The sequence below is a fragment of the Coregonus lavaretus genome, assembly GCF_964263955.1.
Source record: "Coregonus lavaretus genome assembly, chromosome: 36".
NCBI lineage: Eukaryota > Metazoa > Chordata > Actinopteri > Salmoniformes > Salmonidae > Coregonus > Coregonus lavaretus.
This window is the reverse complement of record NC_140023.1, coordinates 23,155,813-23,177,021: the sequence shown is the minus strand read 5'-3', so window position 1 is coordinate 23,177,021 and position 21,209 is coordinate 23,155,813. Positions and strand designations below refer to the sequence as shown.

General features: G+C 43.0%; 1 protein-coding gene across 2 annotated transcripts in view; it reads right to left on the bottom strand.

Moving 5' to 3' along the window:
• LOC311110574 (regulator of microtubule dynamics protein 2-like) overlaps window positions 1–21,209 on the bottom strand; it is a 90,111-nt gene that overhangs the window by 49,247 nt on the left and 19,655 nt on the right. For both annotated transcript variants that reach the window (XM_084153084.1, XM_084153085.1), the window contains exons 3-4: window positions 2,648–2,837; window positions 1,360–1,462 (exon numbers count right to left, since the gene is read on the bottom strand). In XM_084153084.1, the coding sequence (XP_084009210.1) occupies window positions 1,360–1,462; window positions 2,648–2,837 (293 nt within the window). The remainder of the gene's footprint in view (window positions 1–1,359; window positions 1,463–2,647; window positions 2,838–21,209) is intronic.

Sequence of the window (21,209 nt, the reverse complement as noted above, 5' to 3'; positions counted from 1 at the left end):
ACTACATTTTCTTCATATCATGTTTCTTTAGACCTGTCTAAAATAAGTAATGGATTTATTGTGATGGTGTAGGCTATATTACATGGATTTATTATATACTACTATAATGTAGATGCTCCAAAGGTCTGCGTCAGTGCCTTGTAGGCTATGCATGGAAGCCAGGAGATGCTAAATGTGTTTACCGGTCAATTATCGTGAGACCGGCAGTTATTTGATTGACAATCACCGGCTGACAAAATTTCATGACCGCCACAGCCCTATGTGCCACCACAGCTGTATAGTACAAACATTATGGGCAAATGCAGTATAGTGCAGATTAGTATTTCAGGTCATTGATGACAAGGTGCAGTAATCAGTCCAATGCAAAGTCACTTAAGCCCTATGAGCTTGATGGCCGGTTGACGAGGGCCACAGCATGGGGGAAGAAAATGTTCAGGTGGCGGACCTAAACCGTCTGCCAGAGTGTAGTCTTTGAAAGACAGAGTGATTGAAGGATGTAGTGAAGGCCCATGTTGATGCCATCGTCCACAGATCTATTGGCTCTGTAGGCCAACGACGACGAAAAGTCCTACTACCATGGGAAGGTTTTGAGATGGGACAGAACCAGGTGTTCAAAGCTTTTCATGATGACGAGGTGGGCGCTACAGGTCTGTAGTCATGCAGGTCGGTCGCCTTTTGTTTTTTCTTGCCAACAGCATTACGTCATACTACACGTGAAGAGCGTGAAAAGTTAATGGCTATACGTAGTGTTCTTTTGGCCAAATTGGCCAAAGTGCTAGATTGCATGTGGGAAATAAGTCCATGCACAACCGTGTCTTATTCCTTTTGAAAACGTAATATGTAGCAATATACCCAGTCAATGGTTCATTGTGCATTATCGCTGATGCACATATAGCTGTAAGTAGAGTACTTCATTGTAAGCCCACAGATGACAGAAGACAGCTGTGCTCACAAACTTTGCCAAAGCTCACCACAGATCCTGCCAGTTCTCTTTGTGGCCAGATCTCAAATTGGCTGACTGAGGTCATATTATCAAAACAAGAGGTTCATGCCAACTGGTTGGTTTCCAGGTGTCATTCAGCTGCTGACTTACACCAGGACTACTTCCAGGTCACTCATAGACATGGACACTGCCAACAAGTGGGTGGCCTGCAGAACCAGAAATGAACTTACATGTCTCCAATACCAGAAACTGCTAGGATCACTGTTATGGTTGTACATTTCCAGACACTGAAAAAACAGGCAATTTTGGGAAATAGAAACGTTGGCATTTTGGGAAATGTTTGGAATTGTATAACCCTAATCTTTGGTACATGGTGTGAATACTGGGGATCAAGGGGTCAGTATGTGGTTTATTACCAGTCTCTGCATGGGTCTTCTTCTGCTCTAGGTTGGTAGTGATGTCGTGGACATCCACGTAGGCCCGAACTAGTCGCCATAAGAACGTAGTGTTCTGTCCAAACTGTGAAGAAAAGAGAAGTGTCTGTGTCAATAAACTTCACATATTGACCTTCATTTGGAGGCAAGCTTCACCGAGGAGCTCTAGTGCTCAGACTTGGATTCAAATAGTATTCGTTTTGTCTCTTTTGGAACTATTCCATTGGTTGCATTGCAAAAAAATATAGATTTCTTCTATGCAATATTCCCTCTAACTATTGTCTGCATTGAGCAAATTTCAGGTCTTGTGAGCGGAAAGTTGAACGTTGTGAGAATTCTGTGCAACGTCCACCACGCGTTTACTGTGAACACTGAGGCTGTACCCCTTTAAGTTACAGTTTCAGGCAGTGGCCAATAAGCTAAGGTGGCTATTTGAGCATAATTTAGATCTATCAGAGTGGCCTTCCAACAAAATCAATGGAGCAAATGAATCCAATAACATTTCCACATGGAAATAGCTTTTGATTTCTATGATATAGCCTTGATCTTAACCTTTTTAGCCACTTGTCCTTTGACAAGTAGGAGAGATTTTCTACTTGGTCTGTAACAACATGGGCCAAATAGGTGACTGGAGAATGTATTGTATTGTATTGTGTTGTGTTGTATGATGCAAGAAACCACTTTACAAAATAAAAGTCAATATTATTACCATACAGAGAATCAGAGAAGAATGTAGGCTACCCTCTGCCTATTTGCTTCTTTGCATTTTCAAGCCTGTACCACAACACAACACAGCCCCTTTAAGACATATAAAAGCTATTTACCTGACTTGCTTTTCAAAGACAGCTAGAAATGTACAAGTGGTGTGCTCTTGTAGGAAGCAGTCACTCCCCCATTGCTGACCAATAATTTGCTATAGCCTACCTGGGCAAATAACTTGCTAACTAGCAAAGAATAACAACAAATGTGCATGTGGCTCTGCATTTTGACCTGAAAAGCGCATCCACTCGCAACCTCGGGTGATGGAAAGATGGCTCGTAGGCTACCTATCAATATAATTTTACTCTGTTGCCTACAGCAAAGTCACCCAACTCAATCTTGCAAAGTAAGATTTGTTTTGGTTGTTACATTTAAATATTCAGTAAAGTTTAAATATTGTGCGTCTCTGGCTGCGCGGGCTGGCATTTCTTCTGCGCGGCAGTCCTGGACATTGCTTCTAGGCCTAGGACATCCAAACCAAAGACTATGACTGTTGGTTGAAGTGGCCCACCTCTGTTCTCTTATCCAGCATGGTGCGGAGGCACTCCCTCTTGTCTCCATCCGTGCCATTGTGTAGAGCGTCCACCCTCTCCAGGAGGGCTGAGAACTCGTCCAGAGGCTCGATCACTGTCACTTCCTCCTGACTCTCATCAACCTCACTCTTCTCTTCTTCCTCAGAGTCTGTCAGAGCCGTAATGTACCTGAAACACATGGGGAAGCATTCATTAGCACCACAGCCTATATTCTCAGTTTCCTAGGCATGTGTTTTCATAGTTAACTTAAGTGGGAGGAAGATAAACTGAAAGTGTGGATGGTTAAAACGGAGAGGAATCCCTCTGGTAATGACTCAGAGTGTGAGTCTTAGTTAATAAGTGCCTTTAATTACCCCCTCTCTGCCAGATGCTGTCAATAACAGATTAACATTAACTGCTGGTTTACACGCAAACAGCAACACGTTTGTTTACACAAGTGGGTTACTTAATTGTGTATAAACGCTGGCTAGCAGTTAAGAAGTCTTGACGTCATACCACGGATACCTGAAGGGTTTCCGGTACCAAACACAGAGAGACTTGTTTGTCTCGGTCATGACGTGGCACATAATGTGCCTGAATAATCCCCGGTTTACCGCTTTCAAAAAAGTTCCCTTTCAATTACTGTAAGTACATACTAACACCCTCAGCTAACACTTGAGTAGAGGAGATGAAAAAGCTGTGTATTAATGACATAGTCAGGTAGAAATGAAAAGAAATGGAGGACTGAAAGTGAAAATGTTACAACATTAAAGGCCTCCATTAAGTGCAGGCAACAGCTACATCTGCGTCATCTGTGGTTAAGGAAACGTTTGAATCTGCGAGCAATGGTTCTGGGCTTGGGGGAGGTGTGTTGGAGCAGGCCGCTGACCGGCACATCGTGGGCTCACAACAGGTGCTGGAGGCCCCATCTTAGATCCCTCCCACCCCACACAACTTACCTCAGGCCCGAATAGCTGATTCTTTAAGATGCACTATACAGAAATCACTCCGACATTTCCTGGTTGCAATTTTTAGTTAGTTTGCCTAATTTCAGTTTATGTGACAAAACAAGCAAGCATAGTGTAGAGAATCATTGTACCGTCTAAACCGGTGTGAAAAATATTTCCCTTACCCAAAAATATTGTAATTTCAGCTGTTTGAAGCTGGTGTATAAACCGAAAGTAAAAAACAAAACTTAATAACGGGAAGCATAGAAAGTGCACATAGAGCATATCTACGGCTTCTTAGAATTGCTTTCATTGAGAATGACAGATCTTTAACTCACATTTCTATGTGAATTTGGTACATATTGCAGCTTTAAGTCTGTGCCAGATGAGCCAAAAGTACAGTATGTGTTTGCAGGAAAACAGCAACACTGCTTCTCCAAAGGGCAGGCAGTAAAATCCAATGACATTGTAACATCATAACTAAGCAATGATGGAATGCTTCGGTCTCCTACTTAGGCTGCCTATACCAACCTTGTCAGAGACCGCCTACCCAATGCCTAAGAAAAGTTCAGAAGAAAATCCAACATCTAAAACTTCAGGGATAGTGTGTCACTAGTTGTCTTGAAATAGACAACCAAAAGTCTATGCAAAGCAAGAATATCATGGCTGTAGGCCTATTGGCCTATTTTCCCCATTTTCCAATCTAATTGGACCACTCAGTAAAAATGGAAACGCACCCAGTCATGCTTTATGTAGGGATTATGCTGCTGTCAATCTCTCCTCTGCCATTTGTGTGGCCAACGAGCCCAGCATGTTAGCTCAGACTCCCCCTGCTTGTTGCTTTAATGCCTCCATTTGCTCGAGAACACAGCTCTTAATCTGTCCACACACACCACTCAGCATAAGAAAGCAAACAAACTGCGGCCCTAGCCAAGAATCTGGCCCATTCACTTACTCATACAACACACAGTGAAAAGCCCGACAGTGTTTCACTACATGACATTAATTCTAAAAGAAATAATCTTGTATTTAACAAGTCTTACCCAATTTGGGTAACACAACATGTTAATCATTTAATTAAAAAATGTCAAACAAAAATGGGGGGGCAACAAACAAAGAGGGTACAGGTCACTGGCCATTGGTGTTCCTGAGATCTGGAGCTGTTGCCTTGTTTACAAACCCAGGTTCCTAATCCCGTCTCTGCACAGTGACCTCAGAGTAAGCTCCAAACCTAAAGGCTGCTGCTGAACCCATTTACAGTGCATTCGGAAAGTATTCAGACCCCTTGACTTTTTCCACATTTTGTTACGTTACAGCCTTATTCTAAAATGGATTAAGATGTCTCAATCTACACACAATACCCCATAATGACGAAGTGAACAGGTTTTTAGAAATTTTAGCAAATTAATAAAAAATAAAAAATGTTATTTACATAAGTATTCAGACCCTTTGCTATGAGACTCGAAATTGAGCTCAGGTTCATTCTGTTTCCATTGATCATCCTTGAGATGTTTCTACAACTTGATTGGAGTCCACCTGTGGTAAATTCAATTGATTGGACATGATTTGGAAAGGCACACACCTGTCTATATAAGGTCCCACAGTTGCCAGTGCATGTCAGAGAAAAAAACATGCCATGAGGTCGAAGGAATTGTCCATAGAGCATCGAGACAGGATTGTGTCGATGCACAGATCTGGGGAAGGGTACCCAAGAACAAAGTGGCCTCCATCATTCTTAAATGGAAGAAGTTTGGAACCACCAAGACTCTTCCTAGAGCTGGCTGCCCGGCCAAACTGAGCAATCAGGGGAGAAGCGCCTTGGTCAGGGAGGTGACCAAGAACCCGATGGTCACTCTGACAGAGCTCCAGAGTTCCTCTGTGTGGAGATGGGAGAACCTTCCAGAAGGACAACCATCTCTGCAGCACCACCAATCAGGCCTTTATGGTAGAGTGGCCAGATGGAAACAACTCCTCAGTAAAAGGCACGATAACCCGCTTGGAGTTTGCCAAAAGGCACCTAAAGGACTCTCAGACCATGAGAAACAAGATTCTCTGGTCTGATGAAACCAAGATTGAACTCTTTGGCCTGAATGCCAAGAGTCACGTCTGGACGCACCAACAGGACAACGACCCTAAGCACACAGCCAAGACAACGCAGGAGTGGCTTCGGGACAAGTCTCTGAATGTTCTTGAGTGGCCCAGCCAGAGCCCGGACTTGAACCCGATCGAACATCTCTGGAGAGACCTGAAAATAGCTGTGCAGCCACACTCCCCATTCAACCTGACAGAGCTTGAGAGGACCTGCAGAGAAGAATGGGAGAAACTCCTCAAATACAGGTGTCTGTTCTTTATGTTGATTATTTATTATTACATGCGCGATGCACGTATATAGCCTACAGACAGAGAGTCTGGCAGAGAGAGCGTGCAGCTATCAAACAGCTGGTTGTTGCGTGGAGCAAAGACCGACAGCGGTAGAGGTAGGAAAGCAGTAAGAAATATGTTCAAAGTTATATCTACCAGTAAATGCTAAGTTAAGAATGGGTACGCAAACCAGGTATTTAAAAAGTTCAAAGTCTTAGTTGAATATTTGCGATGCACAATTCAGTCATCATGGAATAGCCTACCTTGATAATCATACATTTCCTCTAGGCTCGTTGGTCCTTAAAAAGGCATTGTAGCTTATTTATAAGTTCTACTACTCCAATATACTTCTCTGTGATTTCATTTCTAATCAGTTTTTATGAGACATATTCGCTTTGGTTTGTTTTCCGTTGCATCTGTTGCGGTAGTCTATTGCGCTTGTTGTGTAAAACTATGTGCGGATATTATGAACAAGACAACATCGAATGTTGGCTTCAACTTGGTTTTGCATTTAAAGCATTCCATTACATATTGAACCCGGTTTTTGGTCACTTTCTCATTTTAAAACATGATACAGTAACCCCTCAATAACTCTTCAACATCTAAAATGGCAAGACTGACTAGCTACCACATGGACAAACTTCATTAGTGTGTTTGTGTTGGGAGCATGTTGTCTATTTAGTCAGGTAATGCCATTATTCTGTCATTCATTTTTTGGGTATTTTACCCCCTTTTTCTCCCAATTTCAATTACGATCTTGTCTCATCGCTGCAACTCCCAAACGGGCTCGGGAGAGGCGAAGGTCGAGTCATGCGTCCTCCGAAACATGACCCGACAAACACCCGCCCGCATAACCCGGAAGCCAGCCGCACCAATGTGTCGGAGGAAACACTGTTCAACTGACGACCGAAGTCAGCCTGCAGGCGCCCGGCCCGCCACAAGGAGAGGCTAGAGCACGATGAGCCAAGTAAAGCCCCCCCCCGGCCAAACCCTCTCCTAACCCGGACTATGCTGAACCAATTGTGCGCCGCCCTATGGGACTTCCGGTCACGGCCAGTTGAAAGACAGCCTGGGATCGAACCCGGGCCTGTAGTGACGCCTCAAGAACTGCATCGATGCAGTGCCTTAGACCGCTGCGCCACTCAGGAGGCAATTCTGATTTTTTTAAATGTAAAGTGTTAATGCATACAGTGAGGGAAAAAAGTATTTGATCCTCTGCTGATTTTGTACGTTTGCCCACTGACAAAGAAATGATCAGTCTATAATTTTAATTGTAGGTTTATTTGAACAGTGAGAGACAGAATAACAACAACAAAATCCAGAAAAACGCATGTCAAAAATGTTATAAATTGATTTGCATTTTAATGAGGGAAATAAGTATTTGACCCCTTTGCAAAACATGACTTAGTACTTGGTGGCAAAACCCTTGTTGGCAATCACAGAGGTCAGACGTTTCTTGTAGTTGGCCACCAGGTTTGCACACATCTCAGTAGGGATTTTGTCCCACTCAATCTTCTCCAAGTCATTAAGGTTTCGAGGCTGACGTTTGGCAACTCACACCTTCAGCTCCCTCCACAAATTATCTATGAGGTTAAGGTCTGGAGACTGGCTAGGCCACTCCAGGACCTTAATGTGCTTCTTCTTGAGCCACTCCTTTGCTGCCTTGGCCATGTGTTTTGGGTCATTGTCATGCTGGAATACCCATCCACGACACATTTTCAATGCCCTGGCTGAGGAAAGGAGGTTCTCACCCAAGATCTGTACATGTACATGGCCCCGTCCATCGTCCCTTTGATGCGGTGAAGTTGTCCTGTCCCCTTAGCAGAAAAACACCCCCAAAGCATAATGTTTCCACCTCCATGTTTGACGGTGGGGATGGTGTTCTTGGTGTCATATGCAGCATTCCTCCTCCTCCAAACAGAGCGAATTGAGTTGATGCCAAAGAGCTCGATTTTGGTCTCATCTGACCACAACACTTTCACCCAGTTCTCCTCTGAATCATTCAGATGTTCATTGGCAAACTTCAGACGGCCCTGTATATGTGCTTTTTTGAGCAGGGGGACCTTGCGGGCGCTGCAGGATTTCAGAGTTTCACGGCGTGTAACAATTTTTTTGCCGTGTATCATTTTGGTATAAAGTATTGTTTTTTCCAATTCTGCAGAAAAGAACACATGGCACTTTGAAATCTGCTATAAATACATTTAGCACTTTATTTAAGTCTATTTTCTTTGCTGTTACAGTATCCAAATCAATGTAAGAAGACAAGAGCATGCTAATTTAAAATATGGCTAGCCATTATTAGCTTAGTTCTATATACAGTGGGGGGAAAAAGTATTTAGTCAGCCACCAATACACGTCAACTATGACAGACAAAATGAGGGAAAAAAATCCTGAAAATCACATTGTAGGATTTTTTATGAATTTATTTGCAAATTATGGTGGAAAATAAGTATTTGGTCAATAACAAAAGTTTCTCAATATTTTGTTATATACCCTTTGTTGGCAATGACACAGTCAAACGTTTTCTGTAAGTCTTCACAAGGTTTTCACACACTGTTGCTGGTATTTTGGCCCATTCCTCCATGCAGATCCCCTCTAGAGCAGTGATGTTTTGGGGCTGTCGCTGGGCAACACGGACTTTCAACTCCCTCCAAAAATGTTCTATGGGGTTGAGATATGGAGACTGGCTAGGCCACTCCAGGACCTTGAAATGCTTCTTACGAAGCCACTCCTTCGTTGCCCGGGCGGTGTGTTTGGGATCATTGTCATGCTGAAAGACCCAGCCACGTTTCATCTTCAATGCCCTTGCTGATGGAAGGAGGTTTTCACTCAAAATCTCACGATATATGGCCCCATTCATTCTTTCCTTTACACGGATCAGTCGTCCTGGTCCCTTTGCAGAAAAACAGCCCCAAAGCATGATGTTTCCACCCCCATGCTTCACAGTAGGTATGGTGTTCTTTGGATGCAACTCAGCATTCTTTGTCCTCCAAACACGACGAGTTGAGTTTTTACCAAAAAGTTCTATTTTGGTTTCATCTGACCATATGACATTCTCCCAATCCTCTTCTGGATCATCCAAATGCACTCTAGCAAACTTCAGACGGGCCTGGACATGTACTGGCTTAAGCAGGGGGACACGTCTGGCACTGCAGGATTTGAGTCCCTGGCGGCGTAGTGTGTTACTGATGGTAGGCTTTGTTACTTTGGTCCCAGCTCTCTGCAGGTCATTCACTAGGTCCCCCCGTGTGGTTCTGGGATTTTTGCTCACCGTTCTTGTGATCATTTTGACCCCACGGGGTGAGATCTTGCGTGGAGCCCCAGATCGAGGGAGATTATCAGTGTATGTCTTCCATTTCCTAATAATTGCTCCCACAGTTGATTTCTTCAAACCAAGCTGCTTACCTATTGCAGATTCAGTCTTCCCAGCCTGGTGCAGGTCTACAATTTTGTTTCTGGTGTCCTTTGACAGCTCTTTGGTCTTGGCCATAGTGGAGTTTGGAGTGTGACTGTTTGAGGTTGTGGACAGGTGTCTTTTATACTGATAACAACTTCAAACAGGTGCCATTAATACAGGTAACGAGTGGAGGACAGAGGAGCCTCTTAAAGAAGAAGTTACAGGTCTGTGAGAGCCAGAAATCTTGCTTGTTTGTAGGTGACCAAATACTTATTTTCCACCATAATTTGCAAATAAATTCATTAAAAATCCTACAATGTGATTTTCTGGAAAGAAATTTCTCAATTTGTCTGTCATAGTTGACGTGTACCTATGATAAAAATTACAGGCCTCTCTCATCTTTTTAAGTGGGAGAACTTGCACAATTGGTGGCTGACTAAATACTTTTTTTCCCCACAGGCACATTATGGGACACAGGCCACGTCATTATAAATTATTTTATAAAAATAATTGGTGCAACCAAAATCATGTGCTGGTGCCACCAACTTAAAAAGTTAGTGTAGAACCCTGTAGGACATTGAGTGATTCTCAACATTTATCTAGATCCTTAGGGGAGAGAACCCCCTGATGCGTTCATTCATTCATTTGTTCGTATACCGATTCATTCACTTGTCCTGTCATTCATCCGTTTGCCCTTTGATTCATTCAGCCCTCTCCCTCGCTTTCCCTCCCTGCGCTTGTTTACTCAATGAAAAGTGGTGAGAGAGGCAGCAACACGTAGTACTGAGTGATCAGCGCATTACTGTCACGCCATTCCATGGCCCATGAATCACTGGAGTTGAGACAGAAAAAAAACAGGATGCATTTATGTGTGTGTGTGTTTAGATACCATCATTATCCTCCCTCCATTTACAGATAGAAAAAAAAACATCACAGGGCCTGTGGTGCTATTTCAACACTGTGTAAAGAAAAACACACACACACACACACACACACACACACACACAGGGCCGTCTCCAACTTGACTGTGTGCCGTGCCAGTTTGATCCAGGTCTAGTTAGGGGACGAGGGGAAAGGGTAAGACAAGAGGAGGCCTACTACAGTGGCGGCTGGTAACTTAAAAAGTTGAGAAGGATGATGGATGAACATTTTGAGATAGACCATTCTACTCGTCTTCAAGGCTCAGATTTGGGTAAGCATAGTGTAATACAAAAAACATGTGACCGCTTAAATCTTCAAGGGGCCAATGGGACATTTTCAGCACTGGCTCCGTTGATTGATACCCTCCCTGAATACATACAACATTCCAGTAATGTTGTCATGCTATCACAGTGGTTGTGGAGCATATTTGCAAAAGCTTAAATGAGATGAAGGATGAAAGACATTTGCTCTAACTGCTTTGATGACACAGTGACAGTACTTAATACTTTTAGTGCTCCCGAGTGGCGCAGCGGTCTAAGGCACTCCATCTCAGTGCTTGAGGTGTCACTACAGACCCCCGGTTCGATTCCAGGCTGTATCACAACCGGCCGTGATTGGGAGTCACATAGGGCGGCGCACAATTGGCCCAGCGTCGTCCGGGTTTGGCCGGTGTAGGCCGTCATTGTAAATAAGAATTTGTTCTTAACTGACTTGTCTAGTTAAATAAAGGTTAAATAAAATAAATCAATAAAAATATGGCCACCAATCATCACCGATCCTCTGCGTCCAATGTTTTTAATCACACTGTATGTGTAGAGCACACACTAATTAGTGTAATACAGGCCTAAACATGATGCAAAAGTTGACCTGTACTTTGATGTAATGCTACTTTAACCTTGGCACCAAATTAATGTACTTGTAAATGCCATATACTTAAGACTGAATAAAGAGAGTATAGATTCTCGTGGCCTCCAGACAGAGCCTTGCTGGGGTACAGGCCTCTCAAAGACATCTCTATTCCCATGCTTCCCACGCCTCTACTACTCTCAACTCTCTCTCAAGTGATGCCACTTTCCTGTGATCAGGCCAAGAGATGCCAACTCATGCCCTCTTGCTGTTTGCTGTGGCGCAGAACCTGCCCAATATAACAAACGCATGACAGCATAACAGTAACAACTAAGTGAAATTGTTACCGGTGGACTGTGACGTTATGTGCAGGCTATGTAAGCCATAAATAATGCTGTGCCTTTTCTTTCTCTTTTATGTTAATACTAGGCTATATTGAGAATCACAACTAAAGGCTGTTTTCTTTAATGGAGCTCCAGCAGGCTTGTGAATTGATAAGTAATTTGTCCCTTCAGGCTTTCAATTGCAACTACAGGTAGTTTTCGCATACGGTTGCCAGGTATTCCTCAAGGTTAGAACGTTTGGCCAGTAACCAAAAGGTTGCTGGTTCGATTCCCAGAGCCGACAAGGTGAAAAATCGGCCACTGTGCCCTTGAGCAAGGCACTTAGCCGATTTTGCTCCAAGGACGACGTTAATAGTGGCTGCCCCTGGCTCTGACCCCAACTGTGGGGATATACAAGTGTGAAATAGGCCAAATATAAGCACCCACCAAATAATTATTATTCTAGGATTGTTGAATTGATAAATGATTTGTCACCCTTTAGACTAAAATAGCAGAGGGAGGCAAGTCAATGACTTCACAGGTTGAGGCTCTTAACCTTAGATCACCTCTACAAAAATAACTTATTTGTATTAAAAGGAAGCATCACTCTCATAAAGAAGCTTCCCAAAAGGCCACTAGGCAAGTGCGTCTTTCCAACAATACACAAACAAAGAGGGTGGAGTAAAATAAAACTTCATAATTGCACCTGCAATGATTGCAAAAAATTGAAATGACAAAGTGAAACAACTAACAAAGGCTTTTCCCTCTAAGCAATGCCATTGCTTTGCCGGGCTACGTGAGAGTACAATCGAACTATGCCAATTAAAGCGATAGCAGCAACTTGCTTTTCTTCCATTCACAAACAGGAATGGAAGCCATAGGACATAGGCTACGCACAAAATGATTGTCAGACATTGTTTTGTGAAGGTGCAAACACGATCAGTACTCAGTACAGTAGATGTTACAAGTGGAACCTTTGACTTTGCTGAGCTTTACTAATCTAGACAAGACAAAGGAGCTTATCGTGGACTACAGGAAAAGGAGGGCCGAACAGGGGCTGGTCGCCTAGTATGGCAACTGCTCGGCATCCGACCGTAAGGCGCTACAGAGGGTAGTACACCACTGGGGCCAAGCTTCCTGCCATCCAGGACCTATACACTAGGCAGTGTCAGAGGAAGGCCCAAAAAAATGGTCAAAGACTCCAGTCACCAAAGTCATAGACTGTTCTTTCTGCTGCCGCGTGGCAAGCGGTACCAGCGCGCCAAGTCTAGGTCCAAAAGGCTCCTAAAGAGCTTCTACCCCCAAGCCATAAGACTGCTGAACAATGAATCAAATGGCCAACCGGACTATTTACATTGACCCACCTCCCCTTTGTTTTTACACTGCTGCTTCTCGCTGTTTATTATCTATGCATAGTCACTTTACCCCTACCTACATGTACAAATTACCTCAACTAACCTGTACCCCTGCACATTGACTCGGTACCGGTACCCCCGGTATATAGCCTCGTTAATGTTATTTTATTGTGTTACTTTAAAAAATAAATACCTTACAGTTAAGAAAATATTTACTAAATAAACTATTTATTGAACTGCATTGTTGGTTAAGAGCTTGTAAGTAAGCATTTCACGGTAAGATCTACACCTGTTGTATTCAGCACATGTGACAAATACAATTTAATCTGATTTATTATCTACAGTTTCCTTGTACAGGTGTACTCTCAGTGACGGGCAACAGCGGGCCTACTAGGAAGAATGGTGCAGGTAAGTATAACTATTGTGTGCAATTTTCCGCTGATCTTAACCTTTTCACACGTACCAACAAACCGGGTATGATCATTCTACAGTGGTCCCTGCAACATATGATCAAACCGGTTTGATTAGAACGCTTACTTAGAACATCCAGTTTCGATTGACGCAACAGTCAACATTTGAGCTAGCCACATTGTTTTTCTTTCACAGAAACATTTTGCACAAACACAGTCCTTACAAAGTTATGTCCTGAATGTGACCAGTTTATTTATTTTCGGATGCAATGCTCAGACATGCACAGAAGTAGCAACATCATACAAAATCATCCAAATCGGAAATGTAGGCTACATTAGTCCTAGAGCTAACTGAGGAAAGATTGACGTAACACAAGCGGTCATATATAGAGAACTCTCGGTTGACATAAACCACAATATGAATTAGCTAATAGCAATTACTATTTCACGGTTGAGCTCAACATTGAAAGAAATAATTGAGTAAAACACTTTCTAGAAATCAAAAGTAATCCGACGACGGGTAGTTTGATCGCGCCACCATGTTATTTTTTTTGCATCAACCAAAGATAATAGAGACAAGATGAGTTTGGTCTGTTGAAGGGGGTGTGTCGTCTACGATCATTCACTTCCGGAAGTTTACTCGAAAGATAAGTGAACCATTCCTTCACCTCATTATAACATCGTGGTCCTATGTAGCTCAGCTGGTAGAGCACGGCGCTTGTAACGCCAAGGTAGTGGGTTCGATCCCCAGGACCACCCATACACAAAAATGTATGCACGCATGACTGTAAGTCGCTTTGGATAAAAGCGTCTGCTAAATGGCATATTATTATTATTATTATTATCTTTGGTCTGACAGACGTTTACTTGACACCCAGAATGCATTGTATAATGTCAACAAACATGGTGCCACACATAACTGGCAAATAGCGTAGCATTAGCTCATCATAATATGTACAACAAAATACCAAAAAAGTATTTTGCACACATCATAGGTGTCCATTACAATCTATGCAATAATCAGAATGCATTATTTGTCACCAGTACTTGAAAACATGTGAATAAAACTGTAGATACATTATGCTCCATACACATACATACATACATACAGTACCAGTCAAAAGTTGCCAAGAGTGTGCAAAGCTGTCATCAAGGCAAAGGGTGGCTATTTGAAAAACCTCTAATATGAAATATATTTTGATTTGTTTAACACTTTTTTGGTTACTACATGATTCCATATGTGTTATTTCATAGTTTTGATGTCTTCACTATTATTCTACAATGTAAAAAATAGTAAAAATAAAGAAAAACCCTTGAATGAGTAGGTGTGTCCAAACTTTTAACTGGTAGTGTACATACAGTTGAAGATGTCGGAAGTTTACATACACCTTAGCAAAATACATTTAAACTCAGTTTTTCACAATCCCTGACATTTAATCCTAGTAAACATTTCCTGTTTTAGGTCAGTTAGGATCACCACTTTATTTTAAGAATGTGAAATGTCAGAATAATAGTAGAGAGAATGATTTATTTCAGCTTTTATTTCTTTCATCACATTCCTAGTGGGTCAGAAGTTTACATACACTCAAGTAGTATTTGGTAGCATTGCCTTTAAATTGTTTAACTTGGGTCAAACGTTTAGGGTAGCCTTCCACAAGCTTCCCACAATAAGTTGGGTGAATTTTGGCCCATTCCTCCTGACAGAGCTGGTGAAACTGAGTCAGGTTTGTAGGCATCCTTGCTCACACACGCTTTTTCAGTTCTGCCCACAGATTTTCTATAGGATTGAGGTCAGGGCTTTGTGATGGCCACTCCAACACCTTGACTTTGTTGACCTTAAGCCATTTTGCCACAACTTTGGAAGTATGCTTGGGGTCATTGTCCATTTGGAAGACCCATTTGCGACCAAGCTTTAACTTCCTGACTGATGTCTTGAGATGTTGCTTCAATATATCCACATCATTTTCCTTCCTCATGATGCTATCTATTTTGTGAAGTGCACCAGTCCCTCCTACAGCAAAGCACCCCCACAGCATGATGCTTCGGCTTGCAAGGCACCCCCTTTTTCCTCCAAACATAACGATGGTCATTATGGCCAAGCAGTTCTATTTTCGTTTCCTCAGTTGTTTCTCCAGAAAGTACGATCTTTGTCCCCATGTGCAGTTGCAAACCGTAGGCTGGCTTTTTTATGGCGGTTTTGGAGCAGTGGCTTCTTCCTTGCTGAGTGGCCTTTCAGGTTATGTCGATATAGGACTCGTTTTACTATGGATATACAGTGAGGGAAAAAAATATTTGATCCCCTGCTGATTTTGTACGTTTTCCCACTGACAAAGACATTTTAATCCCATAGAAAATCTGTGGAAGGAGCTGAAGGTTCGAGTTGCCAAACGTCAGCCTCAAAACTATAATGACTTGGAGAAGATCTGCAAAGAGGAGTGGGACAAAATCCCTCCTGAGATGTGTGCAAACCTGGTGGCCAACTACAAGAAACGTCTGACCTCTGTGATTGCCAACAAGGGTTTTGCCCAAAGTACTAAGTCATGTTTTGCAGAGGGGTCAAATACTTATTTCCCTCATTAAAATGCAAATCAATTTATAACATTTCTGACATGCGTTTTTCTGGATTTTGTTGTTGTTATTCTGTCCCTCACTGTTCAAATAAACCTACCATTAAAATTATAGACTGATCATGTCTTTGTCAGTGGGCAAACTTACAAAATCAGCAGGGGATCAAATACTTTTTTCCCTCACTGTATGACTCATTTCAGGAAACTAGGCGTATGTCGCGCGTCACTACTTCACAGGAGCGCCATTTGATGATTTTTTTTATTATGCTTTTTTTGGAAGAAATGCCTTCTGGAACATGTTAACTTTCATGTGCCTTAATAACAAACTTGTACGCCATCTGTAAATATGAATACAATTGTTAAATTACGAGCCTAGTTGGTTTAGCCAAGGAAAAAGAGAGCAACCTTCCCGCTAGCCATGATTGGCTGAGATAATGAATGTGCTGGACATGCCGAGAGATGAGTTCGAATTGATCTGCCATGTAGCGCGCTTGCTTCTGTCTATAATATGAGCTGGTCAGTATGTGTAGGTAATCCTTTCTAACGCAGCTTTTTTTATGCAGAGGGAATCGAAAAGAGAACACAAAGAAGGCTGTTGTATCCGGACACACCTTCTCATTCAAGGGTTTTTCTTTGTTTTTACTATTTTCTACATTGTATAATAATAGTGAAGATATCAAAACTATGAAATAACACATATGGAATCGTGTAGAAACCAAAAAAGTGTTAAACAAATCAAAATAGATTTTAGATTCTTCAAAGTAGCCACCCTTTGCCTTGATGACAGCTTTGCACACTCTTGGCATTCTCTCAACCAGCTTCACCTGGAATGCTTTTCCAACAGTCTTGAAGGAGTTCCCACATATGCTGAGCACTTGTTGGCTGCTTTTCCTTCATTCTGCGGTCCAACTCATCCCAAACCATCTCAATTGGTTAGAGGTTGGGTGATCGTGGAGGCCAGGTCATCTGATGCAGCACTCCATCACTCCCCTTCTTGGTAAAATAGTCCTTACACAGCCTGGAGGTGTGTTGGGTCATTGTCCTGTTGAAAAACAAATGATAGTCCCACTAACCCCATTCAGATGGGATGGCATATCGCTGCAGAATGCTGTGGTAGCCATGCTGGTTAAGTCTGCCTTGAATTCTAAATAAATAACAGACAATGTCACCAGCAAAGCACCCCCACACCTCCTCCTCCATGCTTCACGGTGGGAACTACACACACGGCGAGCATCCGTTCACCTACACAGCGGTTGGAACCAGAAATCTCCAATTTGGACTCCAGACCAGAGGACAGATTTCCACCAGTCTAATGTCCATTGATCGTGTTTCTTGGCCCAAGCAGGTCTCTTCTTCTTATTGGTGTACTTTAGTAGTGGTTTCTTTGCAGCAATTCGACCATGAAGGCCTGATTCACACAGTCCCCTCTGAAAAGTTGATGTTGAGATGTGTCTGTTAATTGAACTCTGTGAAGCATTTATTTGGGCTGCAATTTCTGAGGCTGGTAACTCTAATGAACTAATCCTCTGCAGCAGAGGTAACTCTGGGTCTTCCATTCCTGTGGCGGTCCTCATGAGTGCCAGTATCATCATAGCGCTTGATGGTTTTTGCGACTGCACTTGAAGAAACTTTCAAAGTTCTTTCAGTTTTCCGTATTGACTGACCTTCATGTCTTAAAGTAATGATGGACTGTCGTTTCTCGTTGCTTATTTGAGTTATAAATAAATACATTCCACAAATTAACAAGGCATACCTGTTAATTGAAATGCATTACCTCATCAAATCAAAATATATTTTTCACATACATGTGTTTAGCAGATGTTATTGCGGGTGTAGCGAAATGCTTGTGCTTCTAGCTCCGACAGTGCAGTAATATCTAACAAGTAATATCTAACAATTTCACAACATTTACCCAATACACACAAATCTAGTAAGGAATGGAATTTAAGAATATATACAGTGGGGGAAAAAAGTATTTAGTCAGCCACCAATTGTGCAAGTTCTCCCACTTAAAAATATGAGAGAGGCCTGTAATTTTCATCATAGGTACACGTCAACTATGACAGACAAAATTAGAAAAAAAATATCCAGAAAATCACATTGTAGGATTTTTTATGAATTTATTTGCAAATTATGGTGGAAAATAAGTATTTGGTCAATAACAAAAGTTTCTCAATACTTTGTTATGTACCCTTTGTTGGCAATGACACAGGTCAAACGTTTTCTGTAAGTCTTCACAAGGTTTTCACACACTGTTGCTGGTATTTTGGCCCATTCCTCCATGCAGATCTCCTCTAGAGCAGTGATGTTTTGGGGCTGTCGCTGGGCAACACGGACTTTCAACTCCCTCCAAATATTTTCTATGGGGTTGAGATCTGGAGACTGGCTAGGCCACTCCAGGACCTTGAAATGCTTCTTACGAAGCCACTCCTTCGTTGCCCGGGCGGTGTGTTTGGGATCATTGTCATGCTGAAAGACCCAGTCACGTTTCATCTTCAATGCCCTTGCTGATGGAAGGAGGTTTTCACTCAAAATCTCACGATACATGGCCCCATTCATTCTTTCCTTTACACGGATCAGTCGTCCTGGTCCCTTTGCAGAAAAACAGCCCCAAAGCATGATGTTTCCACCCCCATGCTTCACAGTAGGTATGGTGTTCTTTGGATGCAACTCAGCATTCTTTGTCCTCCAAACACGACGAGTTGAGTTTTTACCAAAAAGTTCTATTTTGGTTTCATCTGACCATATGACATTCTCCCAATCCTCTTCTGGATCATCCAAATGCACTCTAGCAACTTCAGACGGGCCTGGACATGTTCTGGCTTAAGCAGGGGGACACGTCTTGCACTGCAGGATTTGAGTCCCTGGCGGCGTAGTGTGTTACTGATGGTAGGCTTTGTTACTTTGGTCCCAGCTCTCTGCAGGTCATTCACTAGGTCCCCCTGTGTGGTTCTGGGATTTTTGCTCACTGTTCTTGTGATCATTTTGACCCCACGGGGTGAGATTTTGCGTGGAGCCCCAGATCGAGGGAGATTATCAGTGGTCTTGTATGTCTTCCATTTCCTAATAATTGCTCCCACAGTTGATTTCTTTAAACCAAGCTGCTTACCTGTTGCAGATTCAGTCTTCCCAGCCTGGTGCAGGTCTACAATTTTGTTTCTGGTGTCCTTTGACAGCTCTTTGGTCTTGGCCATAGTGGAATTTGGAGTGTGACTGTTTGAGGTTGTGGACAGGTGTCTTTTATACTGATAACAACTTCAAACAGGTGCCATTAATACAGGTAACGAGTGGAGGACAGAGGAGCCTCTTAAAGAAGACGTTACAGGTCTGTGAGAGCCAGAAATCTTGCTTGTTTGTAGGTGACCAAATACTTATTTTCCACCATAATTTGCAAATAAATTCATTAAAAATCCTACAATGTGATTTTCTGGATAATTTTTTCTCAATTTGTCTGTCATAGTTGACGTGTACCTATGATGAAAATTACAGGCCTCTCTCATCTTTTTAAGTGGGAGAACTTGCACAATTGGTGGCTGGCTAAATACTTTTTTTCCCCACTGTACATATATGGACAAGCAATGACAGAGTGGCATGGACTAAGATACAGTAGAATATTATAGAATAGAATACAGTATATACATATAAGATGAGTAGTGCAAGATATGTAAACATTATTAAAGTGACTAGTGTTCCATTTCTTAAAGTGGCCAGCGATTTCAATAGGCAGCAGCAGCCTCTAATGTGCTAGTGATGGCTATTTAATAGTCTGATGGCCTTGAGATAGAGGCTGTTTTTCCTTCTCTCGGTCCCAGCTTTGATGCACCTGTACTGACCTCGCCTTCTGGATGATAGCGGGGTGAACAGGCAGCGGCTCAGGTGGTTGATGTCCTTGATGATCTTTTTGGGCGGTGCAGTTGCTGTACCAGGCGGTGATACAGCCCGACAGGATGCTCTCAATTGTGCATCTGTAAAAGTTTGTTAGGGTTTTAGGTGCCAAGCCAAATTTCTTCAGCCTCCTGAGGTTGAAGAGGCTCTGTTGCGCCTTCTTCGCCACAATGTCTGTGTGGGTAGACCATTTCAGTTTGTCAGTGATGTGTACGCCAAGGAACTTGAAGCTTTCCACTTTCTCCACTGCGGTCCTGTCGATGTGGATAGGGGGGTGCATCCTCTGCTGTATCCTGAAGTCCACAATCATCTCCTTTGTTTTGTTGACATTGAGTGAGAGGTTATTTTCCTGGCACCACACTCCCAGAGCACTCACCTCCTCCCTGTAGGCGGTCTCGTCATTGTTGGTAATCAAGCCTACTACTGTTGTGTCGTTTGCAAACTTGATGATTGAGTTGTAGGCGTGCTTGGCCACGCAGTCATGGGTGAACAGGGAGTACAGGAGGGGGCTAAGCACGCACCCTTGTGGGGCCCCAGTGTTGAGGATCAGCGAAGTGCAGATGTTGTTTCCTACCTTCACCACCTGGGGGGCGGCCCGCCAGGAAGTCCAGGACACAGTTGCACAGGGTGGGGTTCAGACCCAGGGCCTCGAGCTTAATGATGAGCTTGGAGGGTACTATGGTGTTGAATGCTGAGCTATAGTCAATGAAAGGCATTCTTACATAGGTATTCCTCTTGTCCAGATGGGATAGGCCAGTGTGATGGCGATTGCATCGTCTGTGGATCTATTGGGGCGGTAAGCAAATTGAAGTTGGTCTAGGGTGACTGGTAAGGTAGAGGTGATATGATCCTTGACTAGTCTCTCAAAGCACTTCATGATGACAGAGGTGAGTGCTACGGGGCGATAGTCATTTAGTTCAGTTACCTTTGCTTTCTTGGGTACAGGAACAATGGTGGCCATCTTGAACTATGTGGGAACAGCAGACTGGGAAAGGGAGAGATGAAATATGTCCATAAACACACCAGCCAGCTGGTCTGCGCATGCTCTGAGGACACGGCTAGGGATGCCGTCTGGGCCGGTAGCCTTGCGGGGGTTAACATGCTTAAATGTCTTACTCACGTCGGCCACGGAGAATGAGAGGCTACAGTCCTTGGTATTGGGCCTCGTCGGTGGCACTGTGTTATCCTCAAAGCAGGCAAAGGTGTTTAGCTTGTCTGGAAGCGAGACGTCGGTGTCAATGACATGGCTGGTTTTCCTTTTGTAGTCCGTGATTGTTTGTAGACCCTGCCACATAAGTCTTGTGTTTTGCGCGAATGCTGCCATCTATCCATGGTTTCTGGTTAGGGTAGGTTTTAATAGTCACAGTTGGCACAACATCACCTATACACTTCCTGATAAACTCAGTCACAGTTTCAGTGTATTCGTCTAAATTATTTTCGCATGCTACCCGGAACATATCCCGGTCCGCGTGATCAAAACAATCTTGAAGTGTGGATTCCGATTTGTCAGACCAGCAGTGAATAGTCCTTAGCACGGGTACTTCCTGTT